We start from the raw sequence: 23,689 nt of genomic DNA on the forward strand, positions 1-23,689 counted from the left end.
TTCTTAAAATATTCCACTACCTTTTCATTCCATTTCCCCACAAACTTTCTGCGGCCCACTTGCCATACCTTTTTGATGTACTCTTAAGGAAGGCTCAAGACCAACGGCTCAAAGCGAGTTTTCAGTTAGAAGACTAAAAGTCAACGTGTTAATGAAAGAAGTGACTAAGTTCTACTCAGTTGCAAGAATATAAACAGAATAACCTAATACTTCTCAACAAAATCACCAGCCGTCAACATCTATGTAAGAAAACATTTCTGAAGCCTTTATTTACAAAAGCTTTAAAAACAAATAATACCCTCTGTTTTGCAAATAACGTTTTGTTTAAAAAGGACCACCCAGTCACAGCATTGTCACATCATGAATAAAGAACGTACAAGGGAAACAAACCAATGTGGCTGACATTTTGAGATTTGCTAATAGTACTGATTGAAGTGTAGATATCACACACATCATAACTTGTAGTCCATCATTTCAGGGTAAAGTTAATGATTACCAAAACATCTTCCTACACATGCTCTGGTCTGGTCACATATTCTGGATGGCAAAATATTTCACAGTCTCTTTTGTCAACATATATAAAATAGATTGCAAAGATATACACAAAAAAATAAACAAGCATTACACGCCTCAGGTAATTTTATTAGCTATATAGATATATATATATAAGCGCACATATATATCCTTTGAATTTTGTTGTTTTGCACCAAATTTGTTATTTTTGCAGCAACTATGAAAGCACGATTTTGTCTTCTAATTTATTTTGGTACAAAATATACCTAAAGACTTGCTATCTTTGGAGTTTAATGCAAATTGATTTGTAGAATCAACAAATCAAGAGCGTCATAAGTATGGCTAAAAAGTAAAAAGTGATGGAACAGAAGAAGCAGATCAAGAGGTGTGTGCTATCATAAAATTACTGCAGCCTCAACATCTGGGAGACCAGTTTCCTGGCAGTTACTAAAATATCCAACCACAAGGGACTTTTCCTGAAGGGTGTAAGGCTGGTTTGAAAACCTCTAAACACAGAGCAGCCTACACATGCCAAATAGAAACTGACAGACACGAGATGTGCTTGGAAGATTAAACACTACGCACAGAAACAGCAGTTTCTAAGTTCCTCAGTAGTTTCTTTTGTCTTTTTGGGGGTTGGTCTTGATGAGTCAACAATGTACACAATTAATGTGCTATCTTCTGTGGATCAAAAATAAATACTGTTTAAAGTTGGCAGATGGTTATTTTTCCAGCTAAGATCAAATGTCAAAATTTCTGATAAAACAGAGGATTTTGAGTTACAGTCACTCTCCAAAGTGCAAAATTGATGGTCCACAATCTCAAATAGCTAAAACTCCTGTAGAATGGGAGAGACATGAAACAGGGAAATAAATTACAGTCAGTGCTAGTTAATTTAAGAGGGGAAAGACAAACCAAGCCCAAGTAGGTGAAATTTATCAAAATATTAAATATGCTGTGGCTTCCCCCATTTTCTGTCACACACGCTTGCTAACAAGGGTCAAAGTTAGGGCCAAATTTAACCTGAATGCTTTTCTTTATGAAGATCTGAAATAGGAATGATCTTACTTAAGGACTGACAGGCAAAAAATAAGTGGGCTCTGAAAGGGAAAAATAAGGTATTGTCTATTGTCCACGGGGTTCAACCAGAGATAAAACCTATATACAAGCATGTGTGTAGTTCAAATAAAATAAAGTAAAAATGGAAGGGCTCTTTCATGTCATGACTGCTTGTTGGCTTCCTCTTCATATGCATTCCCTGTGCCATTCTGTACGTAGGATGAACCAGAACCGAGGCCATACAAATGACCACAATATTTGGCATCATCAATATGATCTTCAAAGAACATCTAAAAAGGGATTGGGGGAGGGGGGAGAGAAGAAAACAAAAAATAATTTTAATCAAAGGGAATTAATTTCTATTTCAGCAATGTAAACACTGACAACCCTTTCCTAATGTGTTCCTGTGAGACCACACTTAAATCTAAGGGATGAACCGCAGTCCTCAATTAGTAGGGAGCTCGAAGACATTAAAAAAGGATACTATGTACAACATGTATAAATACTTGTTTTTAACATTTAGACCAGTGTTACAAGAGTTTGCAATCAGACATTTCTATTCTAATAAACAATCCTCAATAGTAAGAATAAATGAAAAAAGGCAATGACATGGAAGAAAAAGTTTAGGTTTTCAAGTTGCCTTGAATCTTTGTGCAAGACTCCTTTGTTACAAATTAATAAATAAAAATCAAGTTATTAAACGTTTTCTGAGCACAATTACACTAGGTAACTGTCCTTGAAGAATCCATGACAAATGAAGAATTCACTCATTGAACCAGTAAGGCATTCTTAAAAATGCAAAGCTGAAAACTGAAAGGGTGGTTTTAACTCTGTAATGCAGCATTGGGAAGTACAAAAGAATCGCTTGTCGTGAAGGTACAGTCTGAATTATTTCTGAATATCACATGGCAAAACAGGTTATTATTTGTAGATATCTACATAAAGTTTTACATTCCCAGATTTCTGAATCAATGCTTGGATGTCTGCAAAAGAATACTTACAGTCCACTCTATTGTTTTTGTATAATCAATTTTCTTTGTATTTACCTACAATGGGGTATATCTGTGTAGAATATATACCTCTGTGTATTAAATTCCACATATTTTCACATCTAACTTCCTTATATTTGATGAGTTTCTCTCTGCTTCTTAGCAATGAAGTAGGGTCTGCCCCATATGAATTCTGATTCAGCTACTACTACAGTTTTAACACTCTTGGAATTAAAATATCCGTAAGACTCAATGTATTAAAAAGCATTGAGTCCTACTCTATAAAAATGTGTAATCAAGACATTAAAGACCGATACAAACAAGTATTTTTCACAAGCAGCTTATGCTAAAGAAAAGGCAATGCTTGGACACATCTAACGCATGGAGTCTTTGACTCGGTGGAGGCAGCACTACTGCAGAAAGAGACCTGAGCTATCCCACTCCTCATCTACATCAGCTGGCATCAAAAGTTCCCAGTTTATTATCTGTTACAAGTGGCAGTCGTACTGGAGAACCCCTGGAGGTCCTACAGACCCTACAGACCTGTCAAGTCAAAATCTTTTCAAAATAAAACTATGACCGTTTTCAGTCAAATGGTTGAATATCCACACGTTATAGTCACATTTGACACTATTACATTACCCTTTCCCAATTAAAAAAAAAAATCCAATCAAAGCTAGTAACCTCTGGTTTCAATTTCTCTTCTAAGAAATATGGTTGAATCTATCCCATTCAAATTTTGAATCTTAGTCTTCCATTTCTCAGCTACAATTTAAGAGAACTTATTTTTAAAATTAAAGTTCCAGGTTGTATGCACAGTTAGCATAATCTGCTGATAACAAAGGTTGGAGATTCAAGGCCACCCAGAGGCCTATGGGAGAAAGGACTGGCCCTCTGCTTCCAAAAACAGCAGCCAGTGAAAACCCCAGGGAGCACAGCTCTACTCTGATACACGAGGTCGCCATGAATCAGAACATGACGGCAACTTGGATTTTGACTTTTAAATGGCTGAGGACTTCATTTAAGTTTGGTGGATATGCTCTTTATAATCTCTAGTTATAGCTTCACTTACTGCCAAAAAACCTTTTCCAGAGATAAGATTTTTAATGTTTTAAAAACATAACCAAATGAAAAAGGCACTGATGTCTTCATACTTCTCTCATTTTGAAAAAGGCCATTCCTGTAAGCAATGAATCAGATCCTGCTTGATGTTGTGGCCCTATCCGCTCCAGCTCCAACTGCTCGGCGACTTCCTGCAACCCACCCTGGATGGGAAAAAAAAAAGAGGCTGTCAGAAGAGTACTGTACAAAACCCTGAATTCACAAATTATACAATTAACCAATATATAAACAAATGGTAGTAGGTAAAGCTAGATCTTATGCAGACTGTAAAACTAGACAATGTGTAGTACTTATAGATTGAATGTGGAAAAGTCTATAATGAACAGAGAGTGAGATGTATTGATCTTGATCAAGTTTAAAGTATGAAACAGGAAAATTACTTTGCTACAAAACCTAAAAATATGGGGGTGAGGGGAGAAAAATGATACACAGGACAATAGTTAGCAAGTACATTAATGGTCTGTAATTACATCAGTCTGTTTGGCAGTCTTTAAATTTTTCTTAAACTTCCCACCAATCCAACTTAAGATATGTTGGATTGTGTCTGTATGTGTATTTTTATTGTGAATTGGGTGAAGGTTTACAGAGCACATTAGTTTTCCATTAAATAACTCATATACATTTTTGTTCACTTCATTAATTGTATTCCCCACAATGCCAACTAAGGTATTTTCCATCTAAGTATTTTTATAAAACAAAGTCCTTATGAGTAATTTTCAGCTACAACTGTGTTAAAAAGAAATGTCATTAAAATTGCTAAGCAAGCTCTTTTAAAATCTGCCTAAACAGTATTGCAGGTATTAAAACAGAAACACGAGACAGTAAAAGAAAAAAAAAAAAGGGAAGAGAAAAAAGGCAGAAAGAGGAAGTGAAAGAATAGCATGAGGAAAAAAAAGGCAAAATCAAGAGAAATAAAGAGTGCCATAATAAAATAAAAAAAGAATAAAGAGTACCACCAACAGCACAAAGAAATTCTTTTCCAAATTGTTATAGCCTTTAAGAGCAACTAACCCTGTTACATAACAGCTTGAAATAGTGCTTTGAACGGCAGTTGCTTCTGTGTTAAAAATAGGAGGAGGATTAGGTATCATTAGCAACTGCTTAGGAAAGCAACACAATAGGGTCACATATTATGGCTGTCTATAGTTTAAAAAGCATTTTGGTTCTTGACCTAAATTTTAACATGGCAATTCACTTAGGGTCTATTCAGTATATCTTATATATGTAGAGACTTTTTGATGATATATATGATGAGCAATAATTGTTGTTATACAAGTATGTCAATTTAAAAAGCCATGTCCAAAGATAGCTGAAAATGTACTAGCCTTGAGTTCTCAACATGCAATATGGGTTCATGAACTGGGTGGGCTGGGCTTCGAGGATAGCCTACTTGAGTCATAGCTAAAAGAATCTTCAAGTTACACAGAATTTGACTGTTCTTTTTTTTTTTTATTTGACTGCTCTTATCTGCTACAAGCATATTTCTTTTAAAAGTCCAAAAGCACTGCTATTAAGTTAATTCTGACTCAGGTGCACCTGACCCAAGCCATGGTACTTTCCATTACTTCATATGCATGTGGACCAAAGAACTGATACATTTAAATTGTGATGCTGGAGAAGAATACTGAAAGGACCATAGAATGCAAAAATGGTAAACAAATCTGTTTGGAAGAAGTAAAGCCGAGCGCTCCTAAGAGGCAAGGAAGGGTAGAGTTGTATACTTTGTTAAGTCTTATATACTTTGGACATCTTGTCCGGGAAGATCAGTCCCTGGAGGACATCATGCTTGGTAAAGTGGAAGGGAAACAAAAGAGGCCCTCAAGTAGGACTGACACTGTGGTTGCAACAATTGGCTCAGGCATGGGAACAATTGTGTGGATGGCGTAGGACAATACGGTGTTTTTGTTCTGTTGTGCACAGGGTTTCTATGGGTGGGAATGAACTTAACGGTACCTAACAACAACAACAAAAGCTACTGAGCAGACCTCTCTGCTTTGATTTTAATTAGCCCAGAAGATACCCTGGAAGTAATGATTTTAATTGGATCTTACTCTCTGGATTGTATGGGTAAATCCAAGAGTAGTCCTGTTGCTCATTCTTTTTTTTTTTTACATTTTATTAGGGACTCATACAACTGTTATCCCAATCCATACACACATCAATTGTGTAAAGCGCATTTGTACATCATTTCTCAAACTGTTGCTCATTCTTTTGCTCCATAAAATTATTTTCAATAGCAGTGATCATCCCTCTAACACTGATGAGAAAAGAAATCTTAGAGCTCAGCTAATGCTTTTGCAATACTTAATATCCTTTTTTCTCAAAGGCCTTCCACTGAGAATGAGACAAATACATTATTGAGATAAATTGTCTGTAGTCACCCATTATCACAGAAACATGTTTAAATCCTTTTTGTTTGTAATAAACCTGTACATGTATAAACTGGAACCCAGGAGCAATACTTTTGTACTTACCCTCATGGGAAAAACACTAGGTAAGGTATAAAGTTCCCATACTTATTTGGCCTAAGAAATTACAGCAAAAAGTTACTCAGCGCTCCTCTAATAATTAGAAACTTTTGTAGCATAGTTCATATCCAGTATAAAGGCATGTATCTGCTTTTGCAGGCCTCCTGGATCGTCCGAACACCCGCCCACCCCCCACCTCCCCGCCGTGTTGGTGTCACCTACTTTGGGAACACTACACTAGTTTTCACTGAAAAAAGAGGGAACAATGTACACCTAAATGAAACAGTAACTTTGGCTTATATCTTAAAGTTATCTTAAAAATAAACATTCATACACCTAAAAACAGCATCAAAAATATACGTGTATTATCAAGGAATTCTTCGGGGTACTTTTTCCCTATTACAGAAACTTTCCTTTAAAGAGAATTACAATTTAGAAACCTCACACACATAAAGCAATAACAAAAAGTTAGCTGTTGTCTATCTAGAAAGGGCCTACACATTTAGTACTTACCACAAATAAGCTGACTACTTTAAGTTACGGAGATCATATTAGATATGTAATTTAATCCTGGAAACACTATTATATAACTAAAGTCGACAAAATTGCCTCTAAGGAAGACTAGTTAAAAGGACACTCTTCATCACCCTATTAAATATACCTGCCTATCACTGGATACCTCAGATTTTATCTTACAGATGTGTGTTTATAGAGGACAACTTGCACTTAGGAGTATATAGCATCTCACTGACACTTACATTTCTGTCTTGCTTTATGATCTGCACTCTGACAAGCAATGACAAAAATCTGACCCTTAGTTTGAATTTTGTTGAGCATTTATTCTGGCAATATACATTGAAATTTTACAAAATAATTTCCTTTAAGTGATTAATTTTTAATGTATGAAAAGAAAATGATCAACTAATTTAACTGCAATTAACATTCAACTAAAAAGTATAGTTTGAATCTGATTTTAAAATACCACGATTACAGGCAATACCATTCAGAACCTTACTTTGAGATTTTTGCAGCTCTTCATGAGGTACTTCACATCATAAATGACGGGAAAAAACAATCGTAGGATCTCAAAAAAGTCTAGTTCTTCTTCAGGCAAGTTAGAGTTGGTCAGGATTTTGATTAAATAGCCAAAGTCATAACCACTATAAAGAGTCAAAAGAATACAGAAGAGGAACACTTTAAGTATCATAAATATGGAAAATATTCTGAGTTACAAACAAAAACAACACTGCAAAAAATGAGCTTACATTTGTATTGCAAAACGATACATCATCTTACAGGCAGTGCTACTAGCCTGAAACTTTAACTCAGAATCCGCAATAAGGAGATTGACATGCCTGTCACCACCCCCATAGTAGAGACCTCAGAAAAGGCGCAACAACAACAAATGCAAACTCCAGCAAAAATCTAAGTTAAAAAAAATTCTTTTTTTCTTGAAAATACTTGGTTGGAACTGATATATATTCGATAAGAGATGCTATACATATACCTTTTGAAGATACAACATCTAAATTTTCACAATATTTACTTCTAATTTTAAAAAGGGAGAATTTACCAATGAAGACCAAGAATATCAAGGTGTAAGCAGAAATGCCTACACTTCTCATGCTTAGCAAGGAAGTAACCTTAGTAATGAAACACTGGTCAACATGTTTATTACTTTCATTAAAGTAAGACCACGTTATTTGGAGGTTCTAAATTTCTTCAATTATTTATCTACTAGAAATAGAAGATGAAGAAAATGCTTAATGACCTTTAGTAGGATAAAATCTTGCAATGTATCTGGACAAATATTCACATATGCCAGGGTTCAATTTAAGATTCTGAACTGTAGTTAGCATCTTGATATCCTCAGTGCCTGGCATACATTTGCTGAGTATATTTTCTGAAAAGTACATGTCATGTGAAATAAAAGGACAGATAAAGGCTTCCCAGTTATTTTGTCACCTCGTGTCTAGGAAATAAAAATAAATCAAAATTTTCCCACAAAATAAAAAATTAAGTCTTGTCTCTTGAGGTACTGACTAACATGTTCATAATGTATAGATAGCTCAAGTAAGTGGAGCCTTGCAGGAAAGGTGACAAAATGAAGAGTCCTTCACTACAATCATTCCTCAGGCCAGAAACAAACTCTAAAGTTTGCAGGAGACTCACATTTAAAATAAATGTTCACAGTTATCAAAGAGTTCAAGAAGCAAGAAAATGTTTTGAAATTGATGATGGTAGTAATTGCTAAGTTATGCTTGATCTAATTGAATTATAAATTGCTATAATTGTTATATTGGGAGCACGAGCTCCCAATAAGTTGACTAATTAAAAGAAATATAAGCATTAGCATCTGTGTAAGAGAATGTTTCAAAAGGAAAAGTGCAACATAAGGCCACATCACGTCACTCCCAGGCCAAGGCAGTCCTTGTTACAAGTTTGCTTAATTCACTACACTGAAGTAGTTTTAAAGAAGAACACTCACTTGCCTTGGAAATGATTTCGTTTCCAGCAATTGTTTTGCAATTTAATTTAATTTTATAAAAATAATTAAAAACTATGAAGGGTAAGTGGGGTGGAAAGGGGGAACCGATTACAAGGATCTACATATAACCTCCTTCCTCGGGGATGGACAACAGAAAAGAGAGTGAAGAGAGATGCTGGACAGTGTATCACATGACAAAAGAACAATAATTCATAAATTATCAAGGGTTCATGAGGAAGGGGGAAGCAGGGAGGGAGGGGAAAAAATGAGGAGCAGATACCAAGGGCACAAGTAGAAGGCAAATGTTTTGAGAATGATGATGTCAACAAATGTACAAATGTGCTTGACGCAATGGATTTATGTATGGATTGTGATAAAGAGTTGTATGAGTCCCCAATAAAATGATTTTTTTTAAAAAGCTGTAAGAGCCAATAAATTGATTTATATATTAAAAAAAATAAAATTAAGAGTTAAAGCTGAAGACAGTTATGAATTAGCCTTTCAATGGAGACATGTTTCAACTGCAAATTACATTTAAAGCCATTAACCACCCCAAACTTAATAAAGTGAAATCTTCACTGTTAAAAAAAAATTAAAAACTACCTATTATTAGTAATACAATGTGTGCTCAGCACGTTACTAGCTGCTTTAAAGACACATTATTACAATCCTGCAAGATATTTTTTCTAAGTGACGACTTCCCTGAATCAGGTTTTAAATAATAATTTTTAAAATGTTCATCTTTCTTGATAGGTTAATCCCTGCAATCCTTTACCCCCTTGCTTTTTAACATCTTCTCGTGCTTAGGTGAAAAGTTACACAGCAAATCCGTTTTCCCCAAACCACCCACACACGAATGGTTCTGACACTGGGTGCAATCCCACCAGGAGCCAGAACTCTCCTAGTACCCCCCTGCTCTCATTTTCCACTTATCCCGCTTCCCCCCTTCTTCTCTTTTCTTTAGGGCAAATATTACCTGTTTGGTCTCCAGTAGTTGATTATTGTAATAAGGAACACATTCATGATGAGCATTATTTTCTATTTTACTTCCCAGTCTATTATTTGGCCAAAATGTGGCCTCAGGCAGTGGCTTCAATTCTAAGTATGAAGGGTCTTAGGGCAATCCTCTGGGGGGTTTCTCTAGTCTACAAGAGACCATTAAATGGAGTCTCTTTATAAGGAATGGAAATTCTGTTCTGTATTTCTCACCCATTCTAACCAGGACCTTCCATTATGTTTCTGGTTAGAGTGGTCAATAGTGGTGGCCGGGCACCACTTGGCTCTTCTGGTGTCAGGCTACTTCCTTGAGTCTGGTTTTCATCAGTATCCTTCACACCAAATCGTCAGAGAACTGCTGCATCTTAGATGGCCACTTACAAGCTTTTCAAATCAGACACTACTCACCAATGTGAGATAAGTAGAACATTATCTGCATGAACTACCCATGTCAGTTGGTTCAGATGTCCTATATGGATACAGTCCTTAGGTTTCAAGGTTAACAGTTCAGTCCCATGAGCTGTCTGGCTATAAACCATACCGTTTATACTCGAGTATAAGCCTACCCGCATATCTGCAAAGCACCTAATTTCACCACAAAAACTGGACTAAAAAATGTGCTAAAAAACAGCTTATATTCAAGTATATACGGTAAGTTCCCACAACTGGAAACAGATTGGAATGTAGAAACATCCACAACGGTATCTATGTAGGAATTTAAGTATACTCTTGTTTAGCAAGCCTATCTACCTATGCATCCCGTGAGCACAAGTATTTATATGTACGGTTGCAGGATTTGGCATGTTATAGTATTTACCATAAATTCAAACAAAAATTCACTGATATAGAGTTGAGTCTGACTCACAGTGACCCTATAGGATAGGGTAGAGCTGCCCTCGCGGGTTTCTGAGATTGTAATTGTTTACAGGAGTAGAAAGCCTCATCTTTCTCCTGTGGAGCAGCTGGTGAATCCAAACTGCTGACCTTGTGGTTAGCTACCCTTTATGCCACCAGGGCTCCATTATTTACTATAGCTGCCCTTCATTCTTACATATCTGTCCATCTTCCTTTGCCTTGGCCATGCCGTACTATCTCCCTTTCATACTGTGTACACCAGAATTAAGATTACTGTTTAGTCTTAATCCCTAGAAACTTATCACAGTGCCTGGTATGTGGCAGACAACAAAATTTTTTAAATGAATGGTTTCACTTCTGAAAGCATAAAATAAAAAAATGAACAACAACAAAAACCAAAACAACAGCTTAGAAGATGTTAAGTAACTCTGGCAGTCTATACTCTTCTCACTAGGCAACACGCTCTCACAGGCCAAGATGGATCCCTCACGATTACATTAACCTTTAAGGAGACCAACATTAAAATACCCACTAACCCCACTGCTATGATTCGGACTCATAGCAACCTGATAGCACAGAGTCGACCTGTCCAACAAGGCTCCCAAGACTGTAAATCGGTACAGAAACAGACTGTCCCAACTTTCCCCTGCAGAGTGGTGGTGGGTCCACACTGTTTACCTCTCAGCAGTTGAGCGATTTTAACCACTGTGGCACAACAGGGCTCCTAGGCCATTCTTTCTAGAACCACGATTGAAAATGCTGTTAACAGTGACCCAAACAAATAAGATGCAGGTACAAATTGGTAGCACAAATGCCTTTTCAGGGCAGTCTTTTTACCTATGAAATGATAACCATCTGACCCCTTCACAGAGGACTACTCCCGATGTCATAAGAAGTTCTGCAAAATAGTGGGTCTCAATGCCTTCCTCCTCATGTTTTTTAAACTGGATACCGGATGTAGTTAGTAGCTCTATAGAGTCCTGGGCATACATGTCCTCCCTGGCAGAAGAAAGAGAAAGACAATATCAAAAGTGCCATACTTAAATTAACAAACTCAAAAACTTGTCTCCTCTTTCACCTACCACCACAGTGCAGAAACAACAGAGTAAGGGTCAGCTTGGCTCCAAGTGTTCCAACGATTCAAGATATATTAAAGAAATAATAATTTTAAAATAAAGGTAAATTTCCCAGAAGTGTTTAGGTATTCATTCAAAAAAGTCCAATGGTGATACTAAAATCTTTGTCACTAATTCAATTTCATTTACTACTCACAAGTTTACGTAGTTTGGAAAAGAGGTCTTCTACCAGCAGGGACTACCACAAAGTGACAGATCTGCTCCTTCCTGGGCTCACAGTGTTAACAGCCATTGCAATGCTGCACCAGAAGCTGTGAAGGCCTATATTCATGTCCCATGCTCTCAGCAGCACCAGAAAAGAGACCAATGAAACATCTGAACACTCCATTCCATCTTCAAGATAGAGTCTTCTCACAAAGAATGAGCCTTCACATGGCTCAAGTCAAACTGTTTAAAAGGCCTCTGCTAGAATGGCTACAAATTTCTTCTTCCAACAGTGCTAATCCTGGAGGATTACCTTCCAAATTCAAACCAAGCAATCTAGTTAACAAGCAATCCCTTGAAATTCCATTGAAATAAAAAGCCACAGCCAAGCACAAATATACAAGTGCCCCAAATATTACAGTTGTCAAAAATGCAAGCATGTTTCTAAGAATGCAAGAGTATTCTGTGAATTGGCCACTAAATTTAATGTTCTATTTACTTCTTAAGACAGTAAGATTTTTCCACCCTGAAGTTTATAGGGGCCGTTCTACCCTGTCCTGTAGGGTAGTCCCTATGAGTCGGCAGCATCTCAATGGGAGTGAGTTCAGTCTGGAGTTGGACTTACAGACAAATAAAATTCTACTAAAGCTAAAACAAAACAAATTAAACTAAAAAGTACTTATCACTTAGGCCAAAACGTATTCCTACCGCTTACTCTCTGAAAATTACTTTTAGTATGTCTTTGCAAAACAGCAAAGCTGGCAAATGCAGAAAAACTGCAACAGTCATTTTTTAGTAAAACTATTAGAAAATCCATTTGGAAAATGTCATCCCACCCTACCTGGAAGAATTTAATGTATGTTTCTTCTGTTTAACAGCACACATGTTGCCTCATTCTACAAAAAAACTATGAACCTTTAAAAACTAGACTCTCCCTCCAAGAGGGCGATGCTTGTTGAAAGTGGAGAGGCCTTGACATACTACTGATGAAGAGCCAAGACACAGACATCAGTATGGATTACACCACAACATAAAGAAAACAGAAGAAACAGACCAGTAAGCAGCATCATGATAAAAAGAACAAGGACTGGTGCTGTTAAGGAATTCATTTTACTTGGATCCATAACTAACACCCTGGGGCCCAGCAGGGAAGAAAACAAAAGCCAAAGGACACAACTAAATTTAAAAGGCAAACAACCTAAAAGTCTAGCCAACTACAGTGGATGGTCGGGTACATTACGGTGTATCCAAAAGGACCGAGTACAGGTATTAGAAATCATTTGAAAGGATTATTAATAACTGTTTCACCATATGATATATAAGCAGTACATTCATAATGAAAATAATAGTTGTAAAACTCTAAGGAAACGCTAGGAAACTGGAGTAAGTCATTTTTCTGTATTTCCTAAATCTTCTACAAGAATTGTGTTACTTAGTAAACAGAAAAGATGCAAAAATGTTTGCTGGTGTTTTAAATGACATAATCGTATCTGCTTATCTTCTACAATGAAAATGAACTCATCTTTCTTTCATGTCCAAAATTCAATATTAATAGATATTTGGGTTTTGGGTTTTTTTTTTTTTTGGTGAATCTAAGAATCTAAACAGGTTAACTGGATAGTGTTCAACTCACCAATAACAGAATGCAAATGGTTCTTCTCAGGAAAGAAGATACTAACTCGGGTAAAACTCAAAAATTCAAACTCAATGCCACCGAGTCGATTCCAATTCATTGTGACCATATAGGCACAGTAGAACTGGCCCTTTGGGTTTTCTGAGACGTTAACAACAAAAATTTTTTAAATCATTTTATTGGGGGCTCATACAGCTCTTATCACAATCCATACATCCATCCATTGTGTCAAGCACATTTGTACATTTGTTGCCCTCATTCTCAAGATATTTGCTTTCTACTTGAGCCCTTCGTAAACAAAAAATTTTATGGGAGTAGCCAGCCCCATCGTTCTCCCTAGGCGTAGCTGGTGGGTTTGAACCAGACTTCACACTTAGCAGCTCAGTGGGTAGCCTACACCACACCAGGGCTGCTCATGTAGGCAAGCTAAATTCAGTGAATGTATGGAAATTACAACTAATAAACCTTCCTATTCTACACAGCAAAATCTTGCTGACAATTTATTTCCACGGGGGGATGTCTGAAATTCTAGGTGCACTCAGAAAAGGACAAAAAATGAGGGCTGGTTATCACTTCTATCAGATGGCTCTTGGCTGAAAGCAGGGAATATCAAAAGAAATAGTTATTTGTATTTTACTGATTACGCATTCATTTGTGTGGGTCATAAAAATGATGGACACTGTTATGACGAATGGGAAATCCAGAACACTTGCTCACGTAGGACCTGTACAGAGACCAAGAGGCAGCCAATGTGAACAGAGCAAGGTTTAAAATCGGTAAAAGCATGCTGCAAGGTTGTGGCCTTTCACCAAGTACTCCATTTGTATGCTGAGCGTATTATTCGAGAAGCTGGAATAGAGGCATACTTTGCATACTTTGCGGGCTCAGTTCCAGACTACTACAATAAAGCAGATACTGAAGTGAGCTGCATAATTTGGTTTCCCAGTATATACAAGTTATATTTACACTATAATGTAATCTATTAGTTTAAAGAAACAATATGAAAAAGTCTGAAGTAATCTGAAAATTAACTGTAACTGTGGTGCATGCACTGATTTACCTGCTATGGGACTTCTAACCATTATCATTGTAACTCACACCAAACTACTGGGTGGGACACTATGCAGATTGGGCATATTTTTTCTTCCCGAAAAGTCTGGGTGCAGCACGTCAGGAAGAGGTTGATAGGATTATACAACTTGGTTGTGAATGACTCTTAACAGCACTATGACTGAAAAAACGTGGAACTGTTAAAAAGGGGATTGTTCAATTTTGCCATTCCACTGGGCATAAATGGTTCATCTCATGGGGAGGGCAGAAATCTCACTTCCATTAGGAGTCAGATGTGGAGTGTTCCTTGACATGCGTGTGCTCTGATCTCCTTGATTCATAAGAGAGTTGTGACAGTAGCAATAACGGAACCAAGAGCCAGAACACAAGGCAGAGCAAGCAGGTTAAGCAGCCCCTGGAACAAGTAGCGCTCAGCGCCTTCAGGCAGGAGACTGACTTGCAGAGTGGGTATTCCAAACACTTCACTGGGAGATCTAAGTGAGAAAATAATGCTGGGGCGACATTTGATCTCTGACTTCAATAGGGAGAATCCAGCTCCACGCCAGTAGAAAGAATGTCACAAGGTCATGCTAGACATGCCTTTTGACTTATCTTTTTACCTTATTCTGACAGCAAAGATTCTTCCCGTGGCACTCTTACTTTTCTGGCTGGGTTTTTGATTTGTTGAAACGACCACACAGAACTTATAGACCATCCTCAAGATTATAGCGTTTATTAAGAAGTTAAAAGGTCTCCACAAGTCAGGATCATAAAACATTAATGATACAATCTTTTGCTGGCTCTCAACATGGAGCCAGGTCTCTCTGTAGTCCTCAGCCTCTCAGCTACAGGGTCCCTTGGCCCGGGCCTCTCTGAGCTCGCAAGTCTGCCTGCTCTTCTCCTCAGCATGGCTCCTTTGCTGCCGCCACCACTTCAGACAGAAATCTCGCACACACTCCACTGCTGACTGCTCTTTCTTGGAGGTCTCTTCCTTTTGTGTTGGCTCTCTCATACTCGGAGGACTGGCAAAACTGACCGATGCCCAAGTTAGCGCCCTCTACATGGTCCCACCCAACCATTTAGTGGGAATTATAGCGATGGACAGAAGAACCATATTCAAGCAGTTTCACTTCACCTCACTAGGTTTGGTGACTGAGCTGGCTGGAGCTGAGTATCTTGGGCAGAGGCTTACAGCAGAGTGGAGTGCTCTTTGAAGGCTAAAGGAGTGTTCTACCACTGTCTGAGAAAGGTAGAAGCCGAAGGTTGTGGCCCTAAAGTAGAGAGGTAAGCATGTGGGCATGGCTGAGAAAAGGCTGTCCTCCACAAAGAACCATGTCTTGAGCATTTTTTATCTCAAATGGTGTTCTTTTATTTCTCAATTAAACCCCTTAATTTTGAGTATGGTCTATGAGTTCTGAATGGCAATAAATTATTGAATGCAATAAACGATCAAACCTAGCAGAAAAGCAGTATGTGCAGTGGAGGGACAGCTGATAAAAGAATTCATGAGAAAACCTGGAAGGTAGAGGCATATCTGATTTACACCTCATAGGAGTCGACCTTGGACTGATGTTGAATTTAACCCCCCTTCCTCCTCATGCATGAGTCAAAGGAGGTCAGACTCAGCCTTCCTCCATTCTTGACTGTGACAGAAACACAACGTGAACACACTGCTGGAAAAATGGTGCTAAGACTCATTTGATGAAGGGTTGCCAGAAACCTTCAATTGGTTAAAAACACATGATCGGTTAGCTGCAATAAAGCATGGTGAAATAAAATGAATGATATGCCAATATAGGAAGGCAAACGAACCATTAAGATTGGAGGAAGACTTATTAACAATCTAGAGTATGCAGATGACACAATCTTGCTGGTTGAAAGTGAAGAGGATCCAAGACACCTCAACATAACCAATGGGCCAATAAGCAGCAAGATGATTAAAAGAATAAAGATTGATGTTGTCAAGGAATTCATTTTACTTGGATCCATAATTAATGCCCTTGGGTCCAGCAGGGAAGAAAACAAAAGCAAAAGAATACAAACTAAATTTAAAAAGCAGACACCCTAAAAGTCAAACCAACTACATTGGCTAGTCACATGTATCTAAAAGGACAAAGCACAGGCATTCAAAATCATTTCAAAGGATTGTATTAACATGTTCACATATGATACTTAAGTGGGACACTCATAATGAAAATAAAAGAATATATAGTTGCAAAACATAAAGGAAATGTTAGGAAATGGGAGTAAGCCATCTACTTAAGATTTTTCTGTATGTTCTATGAGAATTACATTTACTTAGTAAACAGAAAAGACGCAAAATTATTCCCTGGTGTTTCAAATGCTATAATTTTATGGTCTTATCTTCTACAATGAAAATGAGCTCATCTTTCTTTTATGTCCAAAATTCAGCACTAAATAGGTATTTGGTTCTTCTTTGGGGTGAATCTAAACTGGCTAATTGGATGGTACTCAACTCACTAATAACAGAATGTAACAAGTCAGAGGGAATACAGAGCAACATTAGATACAATCTACCAGCCGTCCTTAGCCCACATAGCCAAGTTGCAGCTACACTAGAATTTGCTAGTGTGACCACTGAATGCAACTTTGATTTACAACACTGTGGCAGTAGCTACTTCCATCAGCTGACCAAACTTTCCTCAGCTTTAAAGAAACATAAAAGTTGTTTGCTTCTAAGTTCAGAAGAAACAGATTTATTTTCATGCTGTAAATATCAAGTAAAAAGTGAAACTATGTTCATGTAGAGATCTGTTCAACAAAAAGAGCTTCCTTATAAGATGCTATTGAAATGGACAATAGAAGCTCTTTTTGGTGAGCAGATCTCTACATGAACATAGTTTCACTTTTTACCCTTGAATATGAAATATTCATGTAATTAAAAACCAGTTTTAATGTAACTTTATCTATTTTCTTAATATTGTACATAAATAAAAACCCATATATTGAATCTATTTCTAAATATCTATTCACAGTCTATTAAAATGCATACATTATAACCAAAAATAGCTTCCTATACCACTTTTTCTGGGTCTGGTGAACAAGGGTCTGAAGTAATCTTGAGGTGATGGTTAAGTTTAGAGGAACACAGAAATAATTTAAATAATAGTCTTCCAATCTTGACTTGGAAGATGAAAACCTGCCCTGAAAGACCGGATTTTAGAGAGCTAAAAAACAAAATTAAAAGGCCTCCAAAGATCTGCTACAATGCCTGATGCACACAATGGTTGCGTTTCAAGAAGTTGAAGCACTTATTGATAGAGTTCAGTCTCCAGTCATCAGTATGGTTTATATTTCAACATAAAGAAAACAAACAAACAAAATCCTCCTTGCAACGGAACCGTTAATCAACATGGTGCTAGAGAAAGGCTTAACATTGCCAAGGGTTTCATTTCAGTGGGGCCATGAACCACCCCTGTGGAAACATCAGTCAAGAAATCAAATGACCAGACACATTGGGTAAATGTTTTAAAAGACTTCTTTGAAAAGCAAAAAAATGGCACTTTTGAGAACTAAGGTACACCTGACCTAAGTCACAGTTATTTCCCTGGCCTCAACTGCATGTGAAAATTGGACAATGCCTAAGGCAAACCGAGTATACCATGCACTGACAGAATAAACACATCTGTCTTGAAAGAAGTCCAGCCAAAATGCTCTTCACAAGTGAGGATGGGGAGACCTCATCTCGTGCATTTTCAACATGTTATGAGAAGGACTCAATCCCTGGAGCAAGACATCATGCCTGGAAAATAAGACAGAAAAAGAGACAGCCCCTCGATGGGATGGACTGATACAAGGGCTGCAACAAAGGGATTAAACACAACCAACAACTGTTCACGACGGTGTCGGGTCCAACCGCATTTCATTTTGTTACGTGAGTTGGCATCAACCTGACAGTACCTTAAAATTACTATTACTTTTAGTAACTAAATCATTACTGTTACAGTTAAAGATCACTTAAAGCTAGCAAAAATTACAAATTGTACATATGAGGAATGTAGATATTTTAGGTATACGATTGATTTCGGAATTCAAAATGAATTCAAAAATTCAAATGTATGATTGTTGTTGATTTCAGCTCAGTGTGCCCTGCCATTGTCTAGCTGTACTCTGCCCAGGAGTTGATCACCAGCTTAGCTTATCCTCCTGTGGAGCCAATGTACACCAGCAGCGCGCCTCAGATATATATTCTAACGGCAGAAATAAAAGTATACGTCGTACAAAAGGTTACTGAGTTAAGAGTTAATTTGATATCATCTAGGGAAAACAATTGAGGATAAGATAAAGAGTGTATTAAACTTTATAGTTTGATGGACACTACATCTTGGATAACCTTTGACACTACAATTTGATTACTAGTTTATCCTAGTAATATCCTAGATAAAACTAAAAAAATATTCAAAGATTTAATGAGAAATAATTCCCATGGGTGGTGTAGTGGTTACACATTGGGCTGCTAACCACAAGGTCAACAGTTCAAAACCACTATCTGCTCAGTAAGAGAAAGACGGGGCTTTCTATTCTGGTACAGTCACAGTCTAGGAAACCCTGGACAGTTCTACCCTGTCCTATAGACAAGCTGGAAGTGACTTCATGGCACTGAATTTCAGTTATTGTTTGTAATAGTGAAAAATTGGTTAACAGCCAAACATAGCAATAACAAATTGACTGTGATCTTACAACAGACTATGTAGAGGTATACTAAATAATTATTTTAAAAAAATAAGAATATAAAAGATTCTGAATACTTTTAGAGGTATATGAAATTAGTGAGGGAAAAAAAGCTCAAAATAAAACACTGATCTGATTCGTACAAGGTTGAGGTCAGATATACCTCCTCTCTCTACTCTTTCTATGAATCTTGATACCACCCCTTCTCTTGAACAGCACTGTACTTCACTGCTGGGTGGATAATTCATGGCAATGCCACATAGAACTCTCGGTTAAAGAGTTTATTATGGAAGTAACAGGTTAAAATTCAGGGTCAGGAATGACTCAGGATTTAGTATTTTGACCAGGACAGCTGTTTGGCTGTGCCTAAAAGGGGACTACACTTCAGTCCCTGAGCTGCTAGGTCTTGGCCTCTGTCCAGCTTGGCCAAGTGTTACCTCATTAGCTCCATTAGCAAATGCCCAAGCTACCCCACTCTGCTACTATGAACCAATAAGCTCTCTTGTTGTGTGCATTTCCACTGTAACCACCTTGTTTATGGGCTGGACAACTTGCCATACTGCCTCATGCTGGCCTCCTGGTTCTGCTGAGCTTTCTCGATTGTTTCACACCATTTTACCCCATTTCTAGTTTTACAGCTTTATCTTCTGGGTCTAAGTCTCTTTAACACAAGGACCCCCTGTGTTCTGGAACTGGCTTTTAAGCCTATCATAGTGGAGTAACTGACCAATCCTCTTTTTAGGGGTTCCATATATCTTTTTTTGCATACTCCCATCCATCCAGTCATTTAGAAGGGACTTAAGACTACGGTGAGAAAGGCAATATAAAAATGATTCATTGCATTTAAAGATATCCTTTAAATCAACTAAAATAAATCTGGCAATGACGTATACTTACACTCCAGTCTACAAAGTTGGCTGATAGGATTTTATTGAAATTAATGCTTGAATCAAGTATTTTAGAATCTTTAGAAACAGTTAACTCATGTTAGATCAATTGGGGGATAAATACTAGTTAATAGACCCAATCTCAGAAGTAATCTTTGAGAATTCCAAAGCTCTAGTTTATTAGTATTTAGAAAACATGTTAACATGTAAATTCTCATTAATAGGTACTTTTACTAAGGACTCTGAATTATAAGCCCATGAAATCAAGATTTTCCTATAACAGGTAACTACCACATAACCCATGGTCTTGTTTTCTTAGCAGAGAACCTGGAAATACTTAAAAGGAACCAGCTCCTAATTTCAAAAACAGACTGAAAAAAGCAAAGAGGGTAACATTGTGTCTCCTTTAACCTCTACTCAAAAAGGAAATTCTGATCATGAGTAAAATAAAAGGCTAGTGAGGAGTGAATTTTCAGAGCACTCTATATTTTTCATATTCAATACTCTATTTGGTAAATAATCCATTAAAAGGGCTCTAAAATTAAAAATGCATTTTCAGATATTCAGAAGTTAAAGTAAAAAACTTCAACATGCTATAATTTTAGCTATATAAATATGACAGCTAACTCCAAAATACAGTATTTAGAATTAGAACCCTCTGTTCTCATGAAGATTTACAGGTACAGAAACCCAAAGGGGTGATTTTACTTTGTCCAACAGGGTTGTTATGAGTCAAAATCGACTTGAATTTTTTTTTTTTTAAATATCAACACCATACTCAGAATGCTGGGATCAAAATGTGCTCATCCTCCACTCCCACCTTCCTGAACTGCCTATTCTATGGGAAGTGAGACCCATCTCATCAGTGAAAATCTATTAACTTTCCTCTTCCTCAGTGAAACAGTAAACTGACTCCACTACAGCCCTCGTTCACATCTATCCTTCCCCAACGAAATGTACCTTTTTCATATTAAATGACAAAGAATGACAGGGAGGGAAAACATTCAGAGTCCTTCTGGGCTAGGTCTCTAATTTTTACAATTTGAAATTGAAAACCACTGGTCTGTAATTACCATTTGTCTGCTTTCCAAATTCTGTCTTTTTATGATTGAAAAACTCATCTTTTATTACCACCCCACTCCCCCCAACCCCCTTCAGTGTGGTCTCTTAATTATCATCCTTAGCAACCTCCACTTCACATCGAAGAAGTATCTTATCAATGACTTCATATTGATTGCTAACAAGCCCCAAAAGAGGAAGTGACCTCTTCCTAAAGTCTGTAAGCAGAAATCACAAATGACAAGATGTAATACCAAATCCAAGATGACTAACCTTTTTTCCTTCACCTTTGTCTCCAATGGTTAAATGGAGAAATTCTTGTTTTAATCATTCTAGCCTTTCTGTTCCCGTACATTTTCTTTTCTCCTAATATTTTTTTTCCACACAACATTACTGAAATCTCAGTTGCCTCCCCTGAACTTATTATTAATGTCACTGCTTCAATCCTGTTCTAACATTACTCTTTCACCACTCCTGCTGTTGCCAGTAAACACAGTTGGAGACATTTACATGAAAATAGCTAAGTTTTGGCTGATTCTGAGGTTCAATTACACCCTAGGTCTCACATGGTTTGGCTCAAGTTTTTACACCTACCTTACTGACTACATAGCTCAATGGTTCTCAACCTTCCTAATGCCATGACCCTTTAATACAGTTCCTCATGTTGTGGTGACTCCCAACCATAAAATTATTTTCGTTGCGACTTCATAACTGTAATCTTGCTACTGTTATGAATCGGGCAACCCCTGTGAAAGGGTCATTTGACCCCCTAAAGGGGTCGCCACCCACAGGTTGTGAACCACTGCCTTCGCCCTAAGGGTAAAGCCCCTAATAATATTCTCTGCCTCTGCTCACTTTCAGCTTACCTACCTTTACATCTACTCATCCCTTAGTCTTTCTCTTTTGGTCTTAATGGCAGCACTCCTGATCACCAAAGCTAATCCGGACCAGAGCTTTAGATGACACTCCATGCATTTTCCAAAGGACTCCTAGAGTGTACAATCACATTATCAACAACTCTTCTGACAAAATGCCTATTAACCTTCAAACAAAACCCACTGCTGTCCGGACTCACAGAGACCTTGTAAGACACGGTAGAATTGCCCCATACAGATTCCAAGGCTGCAATTTTTACATAGTCGAACTGCCCCTTCTCTTTTTTGCTAAGCAGCTGGTGGGATAAACCACAGACCTTTGTCAGAAGCTAAGCATTTAACCACTGCACCACCAAGAATTCTAACATTCAAACAGGCCTATGCAAAATTACCACAATCACCAAAGCTGTTAACCTCTTTTTTTCATCCTTTTTCAACTTCAATGAAATTATGTCCAGTTTTTGTTACTTCTTCACAGCACATCAATATTCTACTTCAATTTTCATGTACAATCTGCAGTGGGTTATGAATGGCAGACTTATAGGCAACTTGTACTTGCCCTTTAATGTTACATAAACCCATTCTCATTTTGAAACAATTCAACCCTTACTTGCTAGAAATTCATCACAATCACCTTCACTTACTGCATGTCTAAGTCTTAAATCACTGACAAGGCTTCCGGCCTCTACAAGAACAAACAACCCATGTCCATTGAGTTGACCCTGATGCACAGTGACTGGATCTAGGGCAGGAGTCCTCAAACTTTTTTTTTTTTTTTTTCGTTTTTTTCCCTCAAACTTTTTAAATGGGCCATTTGTCATTCCTGCTTACAGGGGACCAGACCCGTTGAAGGGCAGGACTATAGTTTAAAAGAAAACTATGAACAAATTCCTATGCACACTGCACATATCTTATTTTGAAGTAAAAAAACAAATGGGGCAAAAACACCCAGCGGGCCAAATAAATGTCCTCGGCGGGCCGCATGTGGCCCGCGGGTTGTAGTTTGAGGTTTTCAAGACTAAATGTTTACAGGAGTAGACAGTCGTCTCATTATTTTCCTGCTTTCTTGCACTAAATCAGCGGTTCTCAACCTGTGGGTCACAACTCCTTTGGTGGGGAAGGGGGGCAAATGACACTTTCACAGGGGTAGCACGATTCGTAACAGTAGCAAAATGACAGTTATGAAGTAGCAACGAAAATAATTTTATGGTTGGGGGGGTTACCACAACATGAACTGTATTAAAGCGTTGCAGCATTAGGATGGTGGAGAACTACTGCACTCAATTAAGGCTAATTAAGAACCACATCCATCTGTTCCAACTCACCTACATTTTCACCTTAAAGACTCACCACGACTGACTGCTCTGATTGGAATCACAATAGAAGGTCCTGAACAGAACAGAAGAAAAGTGAAGAACAAAATTCAAGATCATAAAAAAGACCCAAGTTCCTGGTCTGATACAGAGTGGTGAACTCAAGACCATGACCCTTAGACATCCTTCAAATCTGGAACTAAACCCACTGTCAGAGATTACCTTCCAAACAACAAACAGGACATGGAACGACGTGAACCAATTAGTATGAGATCTGGTAAGACCATGAGGAACTTGCTTCTCACAACAATCTATCAATCAACAATCAATATGGGCACCAAAACAAAGCTCAAAGGTAGGAAAAGATGGGTAAATGGAAACAGGAAGTGGGAAGGGTGCCAGTAAATACC

General features: G+C 37.6%; 1 protein-coding gene across 3 annotated transcripts in view; it reads right to left on the bottom strand.

Moving 5' to 3' along the window:
- Window positions 1-244: 244 nt before the first annotated feature.
- Window positions 245-23,689, bottom strand: part of CNOT7 (CCR4-NOT transcription complex subunit 7) — a 29,441-nt gene continuing 5,996 nt past the window's right edge. For 2 of the 3 annotated variants that reach the window (XM_004696171.3, XM_045286738.1), the window contains exons 4-7: window positions 11,328-11,489; window positions 7,167-7,311; window positions 3,716-3,826; window positions 245-1,862 (exon numbers count right to left, since the gene is read on the bottom strand). In XM_004696171.3, the coding sequence (XP_004696228.1) occupies window positions 1,734-1,862; window positions 3,716-3,826; window positions 7,167-7,311; window positions 11,328-11,489 (547 nt within the window). In that variant the 3' untranslated portion in view covers window positions 245-1,733. The remainder of the gene's footprint in view (window positions 1,863-3,715; window positions 3,827-7,166; window positions 7,312-11,327; window positions 11,490-23,689) is intronic. The other variant, XM_045286739.1, reaches the window with a different exon arrangement.

This window comes from Echinops telfairi, unplaced genomic scaffold (genome assembly GCF_000313985.2).
Source record: "Echinops telfairi isolate 266 unplaced genomic scaffold, ASM31398v2 ScPeMD7_9;HRSCAF=40, whole genome shotgun sequence".
Lineage (NCBI taxonomy): Eukaryota > Metazoa > Chordata > Mammalia > Afrosoricida > Tenrecidae > Echinops > Echinops telfairi.